Genomic DNA, 18,208 nt, shown 5'->3' with positions numbered 1-18,208 from the left:
AAAAGAACCCCACCTCTATTTTGAGAACAGCTGGTTTAAAACTCATTGGAGCTAAAATTAGACAGATTCTCGCTCTGTAAACACGATTTGTTTTTTTTTAAGATGGTAAACAAGGTTACCCAATTAATTCCTCCAGAATGAGGCCAAGCTTTCTTACAAAAGGAAAATCTATGAAAAATCTTGTTGTACACTCGTGAAATAGCAGATATTTTGTATTGTTTACAGATAACAGGTGGTTTGCACTAACTCCAGGTTCACAACAATATTTTACAACATTTGTAGCTAAACAAAATTTTGGAAATTGTTTGTGTCCTGAGAGAAAACAACCAGTGTAAGTTTAAATGAAACTATATTTTGTCCAATTTTGTTGCTTCCCTGCTTTTAATAATAACATAACATTCTTAATATGGAGCTTAAACACAAATGCATATACAAGCAATCACACACACACACACACACACTCACTCGCTAAAACACACCACACTTGCACAAACATAAGCATTTGTCATCATCCCACTAATTAACTTCGATCATTATTTGTCCACTCAGTTAACTTTGAATTCCAGACAGCAGAGAGTCTGTGTGATACCCAAAAAACTGTGCTTGTGTGTTCGTGTGTGTGTGCATATATACGTGCTCGGGTGTGTGTGTGTGTGTGTGTGTGTGTGTGTGTGCGTACAATGCCAGTTTGGTCAGAAGTGACACAATAGGGCTGCTGTGTCGACGTAAGACCTGTGTGGCTTAGCCTGAAATCTTTAGCACTGCCAAGGGGCCTATTAGTGCTGCCTGTCTGTGTGTGTGTGTGTGTGTGTGTGTGTGTGTGTGTGTGTGTGTGTGTGTGTGTGTGTGTGTGTGTGTGTGTGTGTGTGTATGTGCTTTCTTGTCAGTGCTGGCGTGAATGAGTAAGGACCTTTTGCATACTAATGTGTTTGAGGCTCAGTTGTGAAGTGTTTTCGAGAGCATCCTAATGAGCTCAGCCGCAGCCCCTGATTAATTTAATGAAAACACAGTGTGGAGCAGAATAATGTGAAGATAATGTTCTCTCATTAGAAAGAATCACTGAGCTGAAGTGAGGACATTATTTATGTGTCCATCTTGTGAAAGGCTATGGTTGTGTTTTCAAGGATGATGATTAATGTTTGAAATTAATTCTTTTCACACCGTGACGTCTCTGAACTTTAACTTTCAAAGTCAGTTTATCATTTTTTTCTAGTATCATGCTTGTGTGGTGGAAATAATGTGCACTATATATGTATTGTATATGTGCAAGCTTTCTTCTTTTGTACTCTATGCCACGCCACTGCTCTTATATATTCCTGAATAAGAGCAGGCAGCTCTGGAGTACATCCTAAGTACTGAAGCATGAGGAAGAAGCAGCTCAGTTTACGCACTAGTGATGTATTTTCAGTTTAATGTAGGCCGGCACTAAACTTTATTGTCCCTCGCCAATGAAGCAGCAAAGCCTTCAGGGCAGAATGAAGAGAACACATCCAACCAGAGATGACCACAGTCTTCAGTTTGACCTCGCACCAGGAAATTTAGAGATTTCTTACAGAAGAAAATTAACCAAAGCAGCAACAACATGAAAAGTTTCATTTAAAGTGTTTATGTACCAGATGTTGCGATGCAATATGTTTTTATTGTTTTTAGTTGGTGTGGAACAGTGAAGTCCTCACAATCATAAATGAGAAAGTGCAGTTATTATGTTAATGTCAATGGCAACAATTAAAACTTTCCAGTAATTCAGAGAAAATAAACAACCTCATCATCCTTTGCTGATGAGAGAGAACGAGGGGGCGTACCAATTCGTCTGATTTGCACTGTTTTGCCCAGACGTAGGGGACGAGGATGAAAGGCTGAGGTTAATGATGAAAAGAGACGAATATACTCAGTCGCATTAAGAGCTGCCTGACGGAGAGAGGTGGAGGGGAGGGAGAAACAGAACTGGAGAGGGGAAGGCAGGGATTTGAGAGAAGAGAGAGATTTAAAAACAGCATAAGAGTGAGTGAGATGTGATGGGAAAGAGAGAAGAAGAGACTGGAAGGTAAAAAAAAAAAAAAAAAAAAAAAAGAGGCATCTGTTAGCTATCAGAGCACATGTCTTTTACTTTATCACTTCATCAGGTGAGGGGTACAAGTGCACACAAATATGCATGTAATCACAAAAACTCATTTTATTGCATTTTTAGCCCGTTCTCACTACAAAAGCAGTGACCTGGTTCCATCCAGAACTCATCTTATTCTCATTTTCTGAAGAGATGAGAGTGAAATGAGTTCTGCAGAACTTACCTCTGACTGGACTGACGGAAACCACTCCATAACTCTGTGTTAATTTATTTCTGTGCTACCTTCTGGGATGACCAGGCCCTCAGGAGGATCCTGTTCTGTGGTTGTGCTTAAATGACACATCAGTGAACACAGTAATGAAGTCGTTAGCTTGAGGTCTTAAATAGAATTGTCTTTTGTGTTTGTTTGTGTTTGCATGCACATGTTTTGGGGAGGTGTAGTTTTGGGTCATTGTTTTCGCTTTTCCTCTGCCATCCTGTGTGGTTTGTCTGTCATGTGGTTTGAATTGTGTCCCTTCCTAAATCCTGGAATTGACGAAAGCCACACAATTCCACACACAGAAAATGTAGAGAGGGAGGGGGATCTGAACTCAGACTCTCTGAGAGTGAGAGTGTCAGATGGACCCTAAACTCTGAGGAACCATCAGTGTGGTCAAAAACATTTCACATCTCAAACGCATCACTGATTTTGTGGAGTTGTTGATCGGTTCTTGACAAAAAAAAATTATATTTGGTTTTCCTTCACAGTACGAAGCACCTTTGTGTTTACACTGCCTCAAACCACATGAGGTCTTTGTTGGTTTACATCAGAATCAGAGTCCTGGTTTATTACAGTATTAAATAACAGTGTGTTGAAATGTTTTCACCACAAAAACAAACAGAACAAAGGAGCCAAACAAGACTGGACATAGCAGATTATCCACACATAAGTAAAATGAATCAGTTCCATCTGAAACGGAGTGAATCGGCACAAATGACTGAATGTATATAATGCGATCACAGAGAATCAGTTGAATAGTCTTACATGTGTGAAATCAGTAAGTTCTGGGAGATCACAGGCCTTTACTGTAAATCTCATATTTTTTTGAGCTGATGGCTGCTGTTTCTGTTTTGCATGTGAAATCAGGAGTTCATGGCAGACGCCCTGAAGCCTCCTCAAGAATATTTGTCTGGGTTGTTAGGTTAAAGAAGGTGAACCAGAATATTGTGGGAATGGGTAAAATAGAATAGGACAATTTAAGAAAAAGTCACTTGAAGCTGGAGGGTGTAGCTGATGACGCAGAATATATAAAATCCAGTGTACATCTCAGTGTCAGAGGACTTTTTTTTTTTTCATGAAAGTAGAATCTGAGTTGCTGCAATAAAACTGAGCCTGGGTAGAAGAACCTGTACATGATGACAGACAGAGAACAGGAGATACTTTAAATTCACCGTGTGGACTTTAGATCTTGTGACAGAGGGTAGACGCTGGAGAACATGAAAGGCCAGAAGCGCCTGCTTGTGCTTCCCGAATAGTTGATGAGCAGTTAGTTACGAAAATAATAAAACCATCTAATGATACAAGAATTAGTGTGCATCTGTTTTAGGGTGTGACTCAGCGATGATGAACAGACTGACGATGAGTCAGATTATTCTAGATGTCAACAAACCAAGTCTGTGCGGTTCTGAGTGTTTCATTCTGTTACACACATGAAAATGTACATCTGTCACAGAAAGAGAAAATATACGAGCTGATGCATACGTTCACTTTCTCTAAGAAAGACTGACCGTGAGTCATGATGCTTTTCCTAAATGTCAGTTCTAACCCATGGTATTTAAAACACCAAACCAGCTTTCCCATAGTGCTGTTCTCCACTGAACCATGTCACTTTGAGACAATGTATGTGACCTGTTTTTAGAAAGCGTCAGTGAGGCTTTTATCCAGCCTCACCACAGTCTGTCTGTCTGGTTACGTTAAGCATTAAGGCCAAAGCAATTTTACCCCAATCACGCTGTGCTGTGTGGGCTGAGGCCGGCTCGCACATGAGACGGTCACACACATGTGGAAGAAGTATACGTCCACATAGGCAGAGGCGGCATACGCAGCGAGGCGGTCATAGAAGTAGTGATGAAAGGTTCCTGTAATTGGAGGCTTTTAAAGGCTCGAGTTGAAGCTTGAGGCTGATTGTTTATGTAAAACTACAGTACATTCTGCTGCAATGGTGCATTTTTCTTTAAGTGCTGAGGCCATACAGGGAACACAGATTAGTATGAGAACTCATACATGTCGTTCTTATAGTCTGGAAAAGTTCCATTAGGGCTCAGAGCCAAAAGCAGGAGACTTTAGTATAAAGTGTGTGTGTGTGTCGCCGCTGTGCTTTAACTTACTATACACAACGAGAAACTCATTTTACACACCAAGCTCTGTTTACTGGTCATGAGGAGTGCGTGAAGACAGACGCCACAGTTGTTGTCATTGTGTCATTGTGTGTGAGTGATCAGTCCCCCTGCATCAGTTCATCCAGAGTGAATATCTGATGCTGTGTTTCTTCCAGCTTCAGCCTGACATGTCTGTGGGGTTGAGCAATGTTTGGCAGCACAGCATGAGTTTGTACTCACTGTCCTGTCGGGAGGACAATGATACTGAATAGTTTTTACCTTTAGGTTTGTATGTTTGCACTGAAAGTCAGTGGTGGAAAGAAACTAAGCACATTAACTCCTGTACTGTGCTTAAGTACAAATCTGAGACACTTGTAATTGCGTATTTCCATTTTATTCTTCTACTCCACAACATTTCTTTGGGAAATATGGTACGTTTTATTCCTCTACATGTATTTGACAGCTTTAGTACTTTTCAGATTGAGATTTTACTCAAGAAAAAATTAAAAACAAAACAAAAACACGTGACAAGTGTAAAGCTCACTGTGGATTTAGTAGCTGCTTGATTTACATGCTTTTGTGCAAAATCCCTCAGACTTTGTTTCTCAATGGGAACATGCAGAGCGTTCATCACACAAGCCACTACACACATACATTAAAAACACATTTTTGTCTGATAGCTTGAAGGTCGTGAGGCACGGACCTCAGATCCGGAGTGTGTTTATCTGGACCTCGTTAACCTGTGGTCGCTGCATCTCTCCACCAAACACTCTGCGTCTACTCCCTCGCTTTTTTACCACGCCTCATAATCAGTTTAGATTTTTTTTTTTCCCCCAGTCTCTCTTATTCTGTCTCCATCTTTCTTCACCCTGTCTCATCCCTGTATGTATCAAATTAACCCTGATTTTAAATCTGGATCATTACAGAAAGAAGGGAATATCAGGGAATATCTAAATGATTTAATGCACTAACAATAGCTCTGTTCTAACAACTTGTGAGTGTGTTTGCGTGGCAGTGTTTAAGTCAGTGATAAAAAGGATTTCACAGAACCACAGAGCCAGAGAAGTCATCATAAATCTGTGATACGCCAAGTAAACTATATAATATATAACAAAAGCAGTGACAGAGCTGAGTGCTCGTGACTCACTGTTAGTAAATGAATTTTCGAGGTTTTTGCCTTTTAAGGGTTTTGTTCCTTTAAGAACTTGATGGTTGGTTGATAATGTTCATGATTACAGCCAATGCCATGTTCCACTTTGTCTTTGAAGTTTGGTTTTGGTTTAATTGTCAGAGGGAGCAGAAAATTTGTTGTACACAGATAAAAGGATAGCTGGTGGTTGTGATTAATGACGTGTGCTGTCGCAGGTCTTTCCCGATCCTCCGTCTACCTTTGAACCTCTACATTCTTTCCTCGTTAACCCCCCACTCTCGCCTCTCGGCAGGGGGACCACACGTGGGCGACCATGCTGGGTCAGAGCGTGCGGTTGCAGCCGGTGCCCATCCAGAGCCTGTCGGAGCTGGAGCGAGCCAGATTACAGGAAGTGGCCTTATATCACCTGGAGGAGCGGGACCTGGACTTCAAGATCAGCATCCCAAGAGGTACGAGAATGACATCAGTGGTGTTTCTTAAGCTGGTTCTTCTGACCACAGCTCAGAACAGAGGTCTGTGTTTGAGATCTTTACAACATAACTCGGTTAACATTCAAATCCTGGGTGTTAGAGCATGCAACTAAGATTGTCACTGACTTTAATTCAGTGTGAATTTACTCTTAAAACTTTTGAGAGGCTTTGAAAAATGCTTGGTCTGAGATCAGAGTAAACACAATCTGTAGAAAAAATGCTACTATGCCTTCAAAGGTCGTGGGGTCGAGACCAGTGGCTTGTCTTTGGTTTGGGATGACATGGTCAATCTGGCGCCAGTTAGAAAGATTTGATTGGGTGAGCCCACTCCCTTACAAACTGAGGTTGAACTGCCCTCGAGCGAGGTCAACCGTTCACCAGTCTGTGAGTGAATCTGAGGAATGGGTGTGAAGCAGGAAGACACTGGGCATAAGCCTGTGTGCTCAGTCAAAGAAAACATTCTGTACAAGTGTAAATTTTCCAAGTTGTCAGTTATGATAAGAAAAGGGCGAAGGATGCTGCATGATTGGTTCATTCATCCACACGTCTCGCTCTGTATCTCAAATTCTACTGACAGATCCCTGAGTTCAGTTCAGTGTTGACCGTTTTTCATCTTGGTGAGGCTCAAGACATCTCTTCCCCGTAAAAATATAAGGCTAGTTCACCGGATTTAAACCAGATAAAACTACTAGGAAAAACTATTTTGCAACTGAGTGCAAGTGAAGGTCATTTTAAGCTGATTACACACATGACCAGTGTGTTTCAGCTCCTCTTTCTGGTGATCTTGGCTGTCTTTGCCTGTTATGGACACAAAAATAATCTCATGGGGAAAATTGTGCTAAGAACTAAAAGAACAGGGTTTTTTTTCTCTCTTTAGCTAATTTAAGGAACAACAGTGTCTTTCTGCTAAGAACAGTTCACTTTACATTCAGTGATACAGTCAGCACTGTTGTTTCTCTAAGATGACACACACCACCTGTGCCTGTTTTTTTTCTTTTTGCAAAGCTCTGCTTGGTTGCTCGCTCTTCCAGCCAGGAAACAACTTGTTGAGCACCACAGCAGATCTGTCTGAAAAGCTGACAACACACATTTCAGATCCTAAAATGCAAGTAGAGGAGTCAGTGGACCCGATTCCTGTCTCAGTGCCAGGCAGCACCTGGCATCATATTGTGAGAAACTTGAATATTAAATTTCACCACGCCAGAAAGTAATGAGGGCCGTCGTGGATGTCTGCCACATTTTGTACAAGGTAGACTTTCTTTATCTTGCAAATCAAGTGTTACGTCCAAATGAGTGATACGATCTGTGTGTATGTGATGTGATGTGTTCAAATGGACAGGGTGCACGTACAGGTATCTCTGCCTCCAAATTGTTTCTGGTTTAGAGAACTTTAGAGGACTAAACTCCCACTTGGGTGATGAATCTTGTTTTACAGGCTCCCACAGAAAATCAGCGTGCTTTTCTTAAGCGTTACAGTTGAGCAAGCTAGTTTTCTGCCACTAACAGCAGAATGACGAGCTACATCAGAACTGTATGTTTGATTAATCTCAGATAACAGTGGGAAATACCTCCACACTTTTCCCCTGCTTATGTTTACTTGCACAGCCATTCCTCTTCTTGCCTCTGGACTTCCCGCTTTGAAAAGTTGTTTATGTGCAATCGTCTTATCTACGTGAACTCTGAAGTACTAAATCCAGCCAATAAAGTGAGATCGACCGTAAATCTTTCAAACACCTCGCGGGCTGCAGACTGGGAGGTTTTCTCCCGTGTTTATTGGGGCTGGAGGGATCTCCGAGGTCAGGGGGATCACAGAGTGTTGAGGCTGTTGCTAAGAAACAAACACAGCTGATTGTAGAAGTGGTGTGTGAGTGTGCTTGTGTGTGTGTGTGGAGGATCTGTCAGTAGCCTTTCTCCTATGAGACCAGCTGGTATGTGATCTGCTTTTCTCAAACTCAGCTACTCTCTCCCATAATGTTGTTCTCTCTCAGGGTAATTAACCCTGGACCTGCTCTACTCTGACCATGTTGCTTAATCGGGCCCAGTTTACAAACGGTCACCAAAAGCAGTGAAGCTCGATTTTACCACATCAGCATGCGGGGGCTTGGATTCCCCCAGGATCAAAACTTCCAAGAACGGAAACAACCACTTTGCTTTTTACATCTTTTCTCAAAGCCTGTTCCAAAGGGCTTCTTGAAGGCACTCCGTGGAGTTTTCTTGTAAATGAAACTTGATGTTTGCATCGACAAAACACATTTAGAACATGTCCAAAACTACATATGGGAAACTCAGCTTTATCTTATAGACATGATAATATGTTTCCATTCTACAGAACAACATACATCCTGTGAGACTCCACTCGTCCCTGCTCTCAGCACCCTTGGGAAATCTTTTCCCTCATTTTTAATCTTTACAGATAAAGCTTTTTTTTCCCCACCAGGTCAGGGTTTGATTTAACAGTCAAATTCATGGGAAAATAAGTAAATCACTTCCTGTTTAATGCTCTGTGATTCCACCTGTTCAGGTGTTTTCAGGAGCCTAGTTTTAAATGGATTTCCATGGAAGAGTCAAGCAGTTAGTCAGGATCTCTGTATAACGTCTTTCTCTACATAACGTTTGCTCTGAATCAGGCATTGTACAAAAATGATGGACTAAAACTTCTTACCACCAAATATTCCAAATGGACCAGTCTGGTCTGTGTTGGATGCCATGTGTTCTCTAATGGAAAAAGACCAAGCCTTGAATTAGTTTTTTTGGAAACCACCAGCGTCACTGACCGAGAGAATGGCTTCAGCCCACGTAAACCCGGTCAGGGAGGGAGGATGTGGAGCTTGTAAACAAAACAAACACTCAAACATTCTCATTATTTCTATTAGAGGTGAAGTTGTTGGGTGATGGGAGCACATGTGGAGGCAGATAATTGTGGTCTGGAGAGTTTAGTTTATAAAACCACAAACTGCTGTTTGTTTTCCAAACAAAAGAAATAAGTGAGTGAACTAACAGTTCCTCCGATACAAATACACCATAAAGTATACAAGGAATACTGGTACATGAAGGGAATGTTGTACTTTATTCTGAAGGTCAAACCCCAAACAGTATACTGTATAATTAGGTAACTTCTTATACACTACAACTTCCCCAAAGGTTCCTGCTTTAACTCCAACGAGGATGAAGCAGGAACAACCAAAGTAAAGGCGACTGCTGCAGTAAATATATTTATTTTCACGAGTACTTTTTAATTATACTTCAGACATTAGCTCAGGAACAGACAGTTGCTTCTGTCTGGCTCGCACACAAAGTGCTCTGTAAGTAAGTGTGGGAATATTCCTCCTCGGTTTCTCCCCTGGGGTGAAATCTCTCCGGTCCACCCGGCCTGTCTTGGTCTCAGCATCACCTCCCGCCACTCTCCCGCCCTTCGTTTTGGGTTTCTGTTGCTTTGTCTCCACTGGGTTTCTTCTTCTCCATTTTCTGTTTCTTTGACTTTTCCCAGCGCTCCTCTTATTTCACCTCCATCATTTCTTTACCATCTTTCAGCCTCTCTTCCTCTTCATCTCCTCCTCTCTCTTCTTGCTCACTTGCTTTGCCTCTCGCTGCTTCAGCTGAAAGAGGAATCAGTGCCATAAAACCTGTCCACTTTGTTTGCACAGGCACAACAAAGTTCAGTCTTTACATCGCTGTACATGCATGGTCCCATGCGCTGGCATTTGAGTGTGCGTGTGCATGAGCGTGTGTTTGTTAGTTTTCCTGGCAAAGTTCGGTGAATTCTTTGTGAAATGTGTCAGTCGCTGTGAGACAGATTTGCTCTTATTTGGTGTGGTCGGGAGTTCATTCTCATGCCCCATTCTCTGAATCGCTGCTCTACAGGGACCAACTCACTCTCTCCTTCCTCTGATCTTCTCTCTGTCTTCATGCCATTATCACTTTGTCTGTTTTCCTTTCCACCTGTTCCTTCTCCTTCTTTTCCCTTTTCAATTCTATGTCATTATAAATTGGAAATGTTTAGGCTTTGGACAAAGCAGAGAGCAGAAAAAAAAGAAAAGCTGGATGGAGAGTGCTGGATTCAGGTGACTGGTTGCCAGATTTGTTTGATTTGTTATCGGTCGGTGATTTAACTGAAACTTTTTGCCAACAACAAATAATGATGCAGAAAATATCTGAGTCTATTATACTTGGAAGCCCTGGTCTGTTTTCCCTCTCTGTATTTGTCTTGGCCTGACATCTTACTTCTCTGTGAATGTGCATTATGTAATCATACATTGAGATCATACATGTGCGCAGACACACACACACACACACACACACCACACACACACACACACACACACACACACACACACACACACAGTCGTCGGTAGGAGATCAGCCTTAGCTGGAGGTGGCGTGTGTGTGGTGGGAGGGGCCGAGCGCTTTGGAAATAAACTTTAATTTCCTGCAGTCATGGGAATATGACCCCTTTATCCCGACGGCACACACACACACGAGCACCGAGACTTGCTCCTTCTCCTTTCCCTGCTTTTTTTTTTTAATTTGCTGATTTTCCCTTTCATTAAGGACAAAAAACAGAGAAGAATTTCCAACTTTAGTTGAATCACAAATATTTCATAAGGCACAATTTGCGATGTATGAAACTCCGCTCAATCCTTAATAGGCAAAAGATCCAACCTTGAGTTAGTGATTTCTAAACAGCAGCTTTACTAACCCAAACAATGGCTGCTTCTACGTAAACCCGGCGAGAGGGGGAGGATGTAGAGCTCGTAAAAGAGACGGCCCAGGTGGAAACAAAACACACGCTGTAAAAACAGACACACACAGAGATGCTGCAACCAATGCCCTCTCACAGGGCACTGCATCAACCACCAGCACGTAGGCATGGGTTTACTGCAGCTTCACTGTTGTTCCAGTGGTCTGCAGGAATTTAGAAAAACAAATGAACAATGAGGACGTGGAAATGCACAAGATCTCAGCAGTGAAATTAAATTGACTTATTATAGTTCAGCATACGGACTCTTCTGCTTAAATTACAAAAGCTAAGTAACATCATGAGAGCCACACCAGCAGCCTGTGATACAGAAATAATAATGCCTGATGCCTCTCTCTCTTCCTACATTTGAGGCCCTTTTGTGCTTCTTTCTCTCTGGATTTTTCTCATAGACATACATGACATGCACAAATAAACCCACACACACGCACGTCGGGAGCAGTACAGCCATTAAGCAAAGGGGCTATTAAAACAAACAATAAGGTCTCGTCTATTGAAATGGTCCACTCTATTCTTAGAACTGAGGAAGAGGTACAAGCACTCAGGAGCCAAAGATAACAACTGAAAGAGAGAGGAACGGGAAAAAGATCGTAATGGCGGCTGTCTGAATTGGCTGTGTGTGTGTGTGTGTGTGTGTGTGTGTGTGAGTGTGTGTGAGTGTGAGTGTGTGAGAGAGAAGAGATGATTGAGTTTATTAATTTAGAGCTGATAAAACAAAAAGCGAGTTGAATGAAGTTTCATTCATGTGTAGATGAGTGTTTGTGTAGTGATCCTTCATTAGTGGTGACACACACAGATACAGTCTGTACGGACATCAGACATCAGAAGCCAGACAGTACACAGTCTTCATTGTTCAGACGTGCACATACTTGAGAACCACCGACCAATTTACTGATGCTGACTTTTTCTTTTTCCTCACAGAAATACGCAAACGGAGAAAATCTCTACGCAGGAAGTTTGACTCCTTTTCAAAGGAAAAGAAAGAGCGAGGTGAGTTCAACGTAAACACAGACATGCGGTTAAAGACAAACAGTTTTTTGTGGTGGCCACAGTTTTTGTCTCCTCTGATAATCTGTGGATGTGTCTGTGTGTTTTCCTACGAATCCCCTCTGTGACCCGACGCCCACAGCTCAGTGTTTGCTGCAGTAAATATCATCATCAAACACAAAGTCCCTTCTGTCCATTGAAACAGCTTCACCACCACTGACGTCCAGTGGCTTTTCCCACTAATGGTCCCACATACTTGAAATACTGTGTTTATAAAAGCACAAGAGGCTCAGAACTGTGCACTGACTCATGCAGGGTTCACTCAGTCGAGCTTGTGTTTCATTGTCTTTGCTTCTTGCGTTCCTGCGTTGTTATAACATAAACTCGCCAGGCTCTCTGACGGTCACGCTGTGTCACCATACGAACGCAAAAACAAGTCCTTAGGTAGAGTTTGTCTACGGGAACACGGAGCTGTGATTACTGGAAGAAACCAGCAGATAATAATATTTTATTAACAACAGTGACGTTGTTCAAAGTGACTCTTGAATCATTTTTTATCAGAGAAAGTGTTTTCATCTGAAGTGACTGATTAGTATTTTGTATAATCCATCTCTGACATGATCTGCTGTATCGCAGTGATACCAACAAACTTTGGTTACCAACCAAATAAGGTGGGCAAATATCTCAGAGGCTTCATGGTCTCTCGGGTTCAACGTTTTAGGCATAATCCTAACTAAAGTCTTTTTGGGCAAAAATGCCAAACTTTTCCTGTAGTTTCAGCTTTTGACATCAATTTGGACTTCAGCGAATCGTTCTAAAGATATTTTATAGGCTCTCTTTATATTTCATCTCCTTCCTTTGCTTTCTTTACCTCCCCCCTTCTTCTTCTTCTTCTTCGTCTCTCTCTGTAAGCCCCGTGGCCAATCATCTGCCAATGTGACCCCTACCCCTCATAAAGAGATGTTCTCTATTCTCAGGTGATTATCACAGCGGGCCAAGATACGAGCCAAAACACACAACACACACACTCGCGCACACATTCCCAGGATGTCTGTGCAGGTCTGTAAATCCTGCCTCCAGCCTCTTACACACAGGACTTAGCTAATCAAAACACAGAACATTGGGACCTGGCAGCACTCCTGCTGGCTCCACTCCTCCACTACTGGAAGCATGACTGTGTGGCGTTCAGGGGTCGGCAGGTAGCCGATTGCATGTAGCTGGATTACTCTCACATCTCAAAGATGATGTGGTGTCTCCTCAGTGGTATTGATGGTGTTGCACACACACTAAAGGTGACAGCAGTTGTGTAAATTTGATAGAGAAGTTTTGAAGCCTGTCTAAGTTACTTGAGTTTCCTATTATCTGCTCCTGTGTTTGCATTTGTTTGACAGGGGTTTACACAGAGGACAGACTGTGTTAACTAAACACAGTTTTGTTTTTTTGTTTTTTTTAATTCACTAAGCCCCCGAGGAGCAATATTATCATCCAGCTGCTGTTGTGGTGAAAGAAAAATAGAAGTGAGTGCTGAGCAGCATCTAAATATATCTCCTTCAGTCTTCCAGTAACAGACAACGACCTGAGGTACAGAAAATCTGAAGGAGGGAAGCAGTGAAAGTCCTGAACACATGCAGCTGTCTTCCTGTCTGACTTCTAGCATTTGTTTCATCGTTAACTCAGGACATGTATGTGTAACATGCAGCTTCAGAGACAGGATTTTAAAAATCCAAATTCCCCTAAGCTGCAAAACCGCTACGGAGCCCCAAATGTGACAAAAGGCAATAAAAGATTATCAGAACGTTGTATGGAAAGTTGTATTTGTCAAACTATGAGAAGAGCATTAACAAAAACTGCTGACGCGTTATTCAGCCTTTGTATAACTGTAGATGTAAAGCCTCAGATCTCTCAGATGTCTGTGATGTCCCGATTCTGAGGGGCGTTTTCCAGCACTTCCAATCTGTCACAGCCAGCCATTAAATCCTCGGCTATTTAAACAAGCACACGCCTCCAGCTGACACTGTCATAGTTGGCATTTGATGCCCACAAACGTGGCCAAATGTCAGGAGGCAGCAGAATGGAGGACTGGTCAGCTCGGTTGTTCCTGCCAACAGACGTCAGGCCTGAGGAGGAAGCACAGGCTCACTGATCAAACGGGGCCATGAAAGATGGTCTGGAGGACACATTAATCAATGACGGCGCAGGACGTTGTGTGTGTTTTTTTGGTGTGTTAGGAAAAATCCATTCATTCAAACAGCTTTGAGACAAAGTCCATTCTGCTAAAGTGTAAGTGCAAGCAGGACAATTACCGTGTGTCAGCAGCTGGTGAGGTTGATAAGAGATAAATCTAGTCACCATACTGAAACAATTACAACACAAAACAAATCTGTATCCTAATAGTTGCCAGACAATAACATGTAGTTTGGCATGCATCATGTGTAGCTTCACGGTCTCTCTTCACTTGTTGCTTTCCTTCAAGTCAGTGACTCTTAGCGAACTTATGCCTGCCGCTACAAGCTAATGCTAGCTGGCACCTGGCCAGCACGGCACCTGTTAAGGAGCTTATCTGTGAGCCTGGCACCTGATGGAGGCACACGTGGCTGAGGGTCGGTCCGATCAGCCACAAATCAACTAATGATGAAATGGTTGGAGAACAAAAGTATTAGGACAGTTTACTCGTTCTGCCCGACAGATGTTTGAGAAGTAAATCTAAATCTTGAACTGAGATTTGGTGCTGAAATCCCACTTTACTATTTAAGGAAATGTTTTTTTCTTCATAGTTTGTGTTTTCATTCCTCTGAATTAAAAGAACATTATTTAGCAGCTTTTTATGGATGTGGGGATTCACTGACACCAGCTTGTCAACAGGGAGATTTTATTGAGCAAAGTCGTCCAATTATCCAAATGATTTTGATGGTGAAAAAAGTCCAGAATGGCACATTCATGTTGCTGTGTAAGCGTTGAATATACTCCTCACACAACCTGAGAGTTATTTCAAGATGAGTCCATCCCGTATATTTAAGGCTTTGCAGGGCGTCCTGCCAGTCTGCCACGGCTGTCTGACCTGCTTCGGTCTCTTCTCACCAGGTGTGACTGTGCACGTGTGTGTCGCCCGTTTTCATTCAAACAGTCGTGTGTGTTCAGGGTTCTTTGAATGTGAGCGTGTAAGTTTAGATGCAGCCGGATTAATGTGCCGAGTGTTTCCTGTTTCCTGGCCTGTGAGTGACACATGCAGAGTAAGCTCCAGCCTTTTATACCGTCCTGAGTATTTTAGGTGCAGAGTCACTTTACATTCAGGTTTGGCAAGATGTGTCCGTCATTGGAGTTTGTCCTTCAACTGGACGATCAGGGTTCAAGACTGCAGACATCCTCATCCATGAAATCTCTTTCTTTTAGCAAGTTCCACTTTGAGGATGATCAAAACAAAACACCACCATCATGTTTTGTACATCATGAAGACTCAAAAGTAAAAAATTAAATCTGAAATGACTGTGAAAACAGTGCCATCAAACATGATCTGTGGTTTTACAGAACTGTATGAGCCAGCAGTGTGCACACCTTTGCAGGTAAATTTCTTTGTGCCATTATATCAGTTCTCTGAGTTTGAGTTGTTGCTTTGTCGCTCTTTAATCCAAGCCGTTGTTTTTGTTTTTGTTGTTGTTGTTGTTAATACCCTTAATTCACCTCTCTAACTGGATTTTTACTGAGCGGTGTGCCACATCAGAGTGTGTGTTAAACTGTTGTGTTCATGTGATGCAGCAGAGCGAAGGATTTGCGGTTTTCGCTGAGCTGCTGATCATGAAAGATGACAGCGACCCCGCTCATGTTTTATGCGCCTGCAGCCCGTATCCCTGGCGTTGCAGTAAGCCTGTATCAGTCTGAGTGTGATGTCTGGTTTGTGGCTGTGGCGGCTCTAACAGGATTTCCTGTTGATCCCTCACTTACCTGCTCTCTCCATCCATTCTGTCTATTCTTATACCGCTCGTCTACTTGAACCTTTAATCTCTGTGCAATCGCCGCGTTCACAAGTTAATGAGGCTGCGCATTCATTTCATCATCAAATATAGACAGACATCAATCTAATCAGATTCCTCAATATCACTAATCCCACTCCATTTATCCTGATACTGTGCTTTATGCTAGTTGAACACAAATGATTATTGTGACTTATTTTTATATTATTTATAATAAATAAATTTTGTGTTTGTAATTCCACTTCATCCATGATTTCTCAGCGGACAAACAGTCTCACCCTGAAGATGGAAGTGGAATCATCTTCCTGTTTGGAGTTCGGATGCTATCAGCTGACAGGAATGTGTTCTGCAAATAAAACGAGACTCTCTCAGGGCTTCAGTTCTGCTGCCGCCGCTGATTTACAGCTTCAGTCTGGCCAGAAAGAAATTAATTTATTTACAAAAAGTGTTTTTATTGGAAAAGTGCTTGTTCTGATAAGTGCTATTTCAAAATTTTGACAATTTTTCAAAAACATTTAAGAATTATGAAAACTTTGCTCGGCTCTTAAGTGTCCACATGAAGATTTAGTTAAGTGAGGAAAAGGGGAAAAGTCAGTATTTTCCATGACAGATGTGATATTGGACACATTTAGATAATATTTAACACTTAAAACAGACTTTAGATACATAACGCTGACACCATTTCCATCCATTTATTTGCAGCCAGTTTAAGCACAGACCTGCTGATAAGTAGTTCAGGATGTATACCTGTATGGTCTTATGTCCTGTGGGTGTGAACTGCAAAGAAAATTATACATATTTCTCATTAAATAGATGTGGATCTAAACAAAGATCCTCATGCACAGAGAAATTAAAACACAGAATAAGTGTATTTTTCCCTGTATGAATCATCCTTTGAGGGATTTTCAGTCTCTCCACCATATCAGGGAAAAGTTTGCCGTGACGACTCTTGGGACTGTCACATTAAGCCAGATTAATAAGAACTGGCTTCTCCAGATTTCTGCTCGTTTACTAAGACAAGACAGCTCTGTTAAGTCCTTTGGTGTTGGAATCCAACAGTAACACGCTGTGTTTTTATGTCATTTTCTCAGTTTTATCAGCTTTTTTCCTGATATATTTTGTGGTATTTTGGTGTATTCTTTCTTCCAGTGAATAACTGATCAAATATAGACATCCTTCCACTATACTGGGGTTCAACTCCAGGGCAAGAGTTTCTTTCTAAAGCTACCACTCATGCCTTGACATTCAAATCTTTCATAGATGTTGTAGAGAGATTTCTACCCACCCACTGTTTTCCTCCTCGTGCTGTTTAAAGTCCTACCCAGTTGAAGTTGTAATGGAAGCCTGATGGGCCCACATTTTGTCTCCAAACCTTCTCTGAAACATTTATCTTTCTGTAAAACTCCTCTTTCCTGCTGTTCCATCCTCTCCTCCCTCAGAATCAGCTCCCAAGGCGTTTGGCATCCCCATCTCCCAGGTCATCGCCAACGACCGGGCCTACAAGCGGCAGCAGGACGCCCTGAAGGAGAGCAGGCGCGACTGTCTGGACCTGGAGGCCAGCATCCTGCGCTTCCGGGCCGAGAAGCGGCAGTTCTTCAACGGGAATAAGCCACTGGTCAGCTCCTCGTCGATCACAGGCGGGGGTCCCGGATCGCCTTCCGCAAACTCGGTGGCACCAGCGCCAATTTTTGACACTCAGAACAAACCACTGTCCCCCACGTTTCTGGATAACACCGGCCGAGGACAGAGGAGGGTGAGACAGCAGTCTGACTGAATACACACACACACACATCTCCAAAAAAGACAACTCTGTTTGTTAGAAGCATTTTTAAATTTTACATACATAAAGTTTTATATAAGTGACATTTTCTGACTCTGGTGTGTGTTATTAGTGTAATATAAGATGACAATAGTGTGTATGTGTGTGTCTGTGTGTGTGGTTGTCCTGTAATGAAGGCCTCCGCAGTGCTGCTAATCTCTGACTGCAACTCCAGCTGTAAACATTTTCACAACCAATTCCTCTATTTGTTTCCACAGTCGTGTGTTTGTACGAAAAATGCTGTGTTGGTGTTGTGTGTGTGTGTGTGTGTGTGTGTGTTTGCTTTTCCGTGTGTTCTGTCTCCGCTTGAGACCATCACACCCTGCAATCCTCTCCGCACTGATCTGGAAACAGTTGTTACGTTAAGCTTGTGATGAGTATCATTACAGCCACAGAGCGTGGTAATCGAACCTGAACCAGCCATCAAGTACAGCTCATAAGAGTCGGTCCCTGAAGTAAACACTGCACACACTGTCCTGCCTGAGCGTGAACATCTTACTGTACTGTACTGATGCATCAAAACGCAGTTTAGTCTCTTAAATGTTAAAAGAATGAAAATGAAATCCAAACTTCACATATGTGTAAGACAAAATAAATCCACCTCATGCTTTTACATGAGCAACAGGAACTGATGA

At 42.3% G+C, this 18,208-nt stretch overlaps 1 protein-coding gene across 4 annotated transcripts in view; it reads left to right on the top strand.

Annotated features, from left to right (window-relative positions):
- arhgap36 (Rho GTPase activating protein 36) overlaps positions 1–18,208 on the top strand; it is a 41,005-nt gene that overhangs the window by 16,934 nt on the left and 5,863 nt on the right. For all 4 annotated transcript variants that reach the window (XM_041030850.1, XM_041030848.1, XM_041030847.1 and 1 more), the window contains exons 2-4: positions 5,866–6,022; positions 11,721–11,789; positions 17,194–17,507. In XM_041030850.1, coding sequence (XP_040886784.1) covers positions 5,887–6,022; positions 11,721–11,789; positions 17,194–17,507 — 519 coding nt within the window. In that variant the 5' untranslated portion in view covers positions 5,866–5,886. The remainder of the gene's footprint in view (positions 1–5,865; positions 6,023–11,720; positions 11,790–17,193; positions 17,508–18,208) is intronic.

Source organism: Toxotes jaculatrix, chromosome 23, assembly GCF_017976425.1.
Source record: "Toxotes jaculatrix isolate fToxJac2 chromosome 23, fToxJac2.pri, whole genome shotgun sequence".
NCBI classification, from domain to species: Eukaryota; Metazoa; Chordata; class Actinopteri; family Toxotidae; genus Toxotes; species Toxotes jaculatrix.
This window is presented reverse-complemented; position numbering and strand designations above follow the sequence as displayed.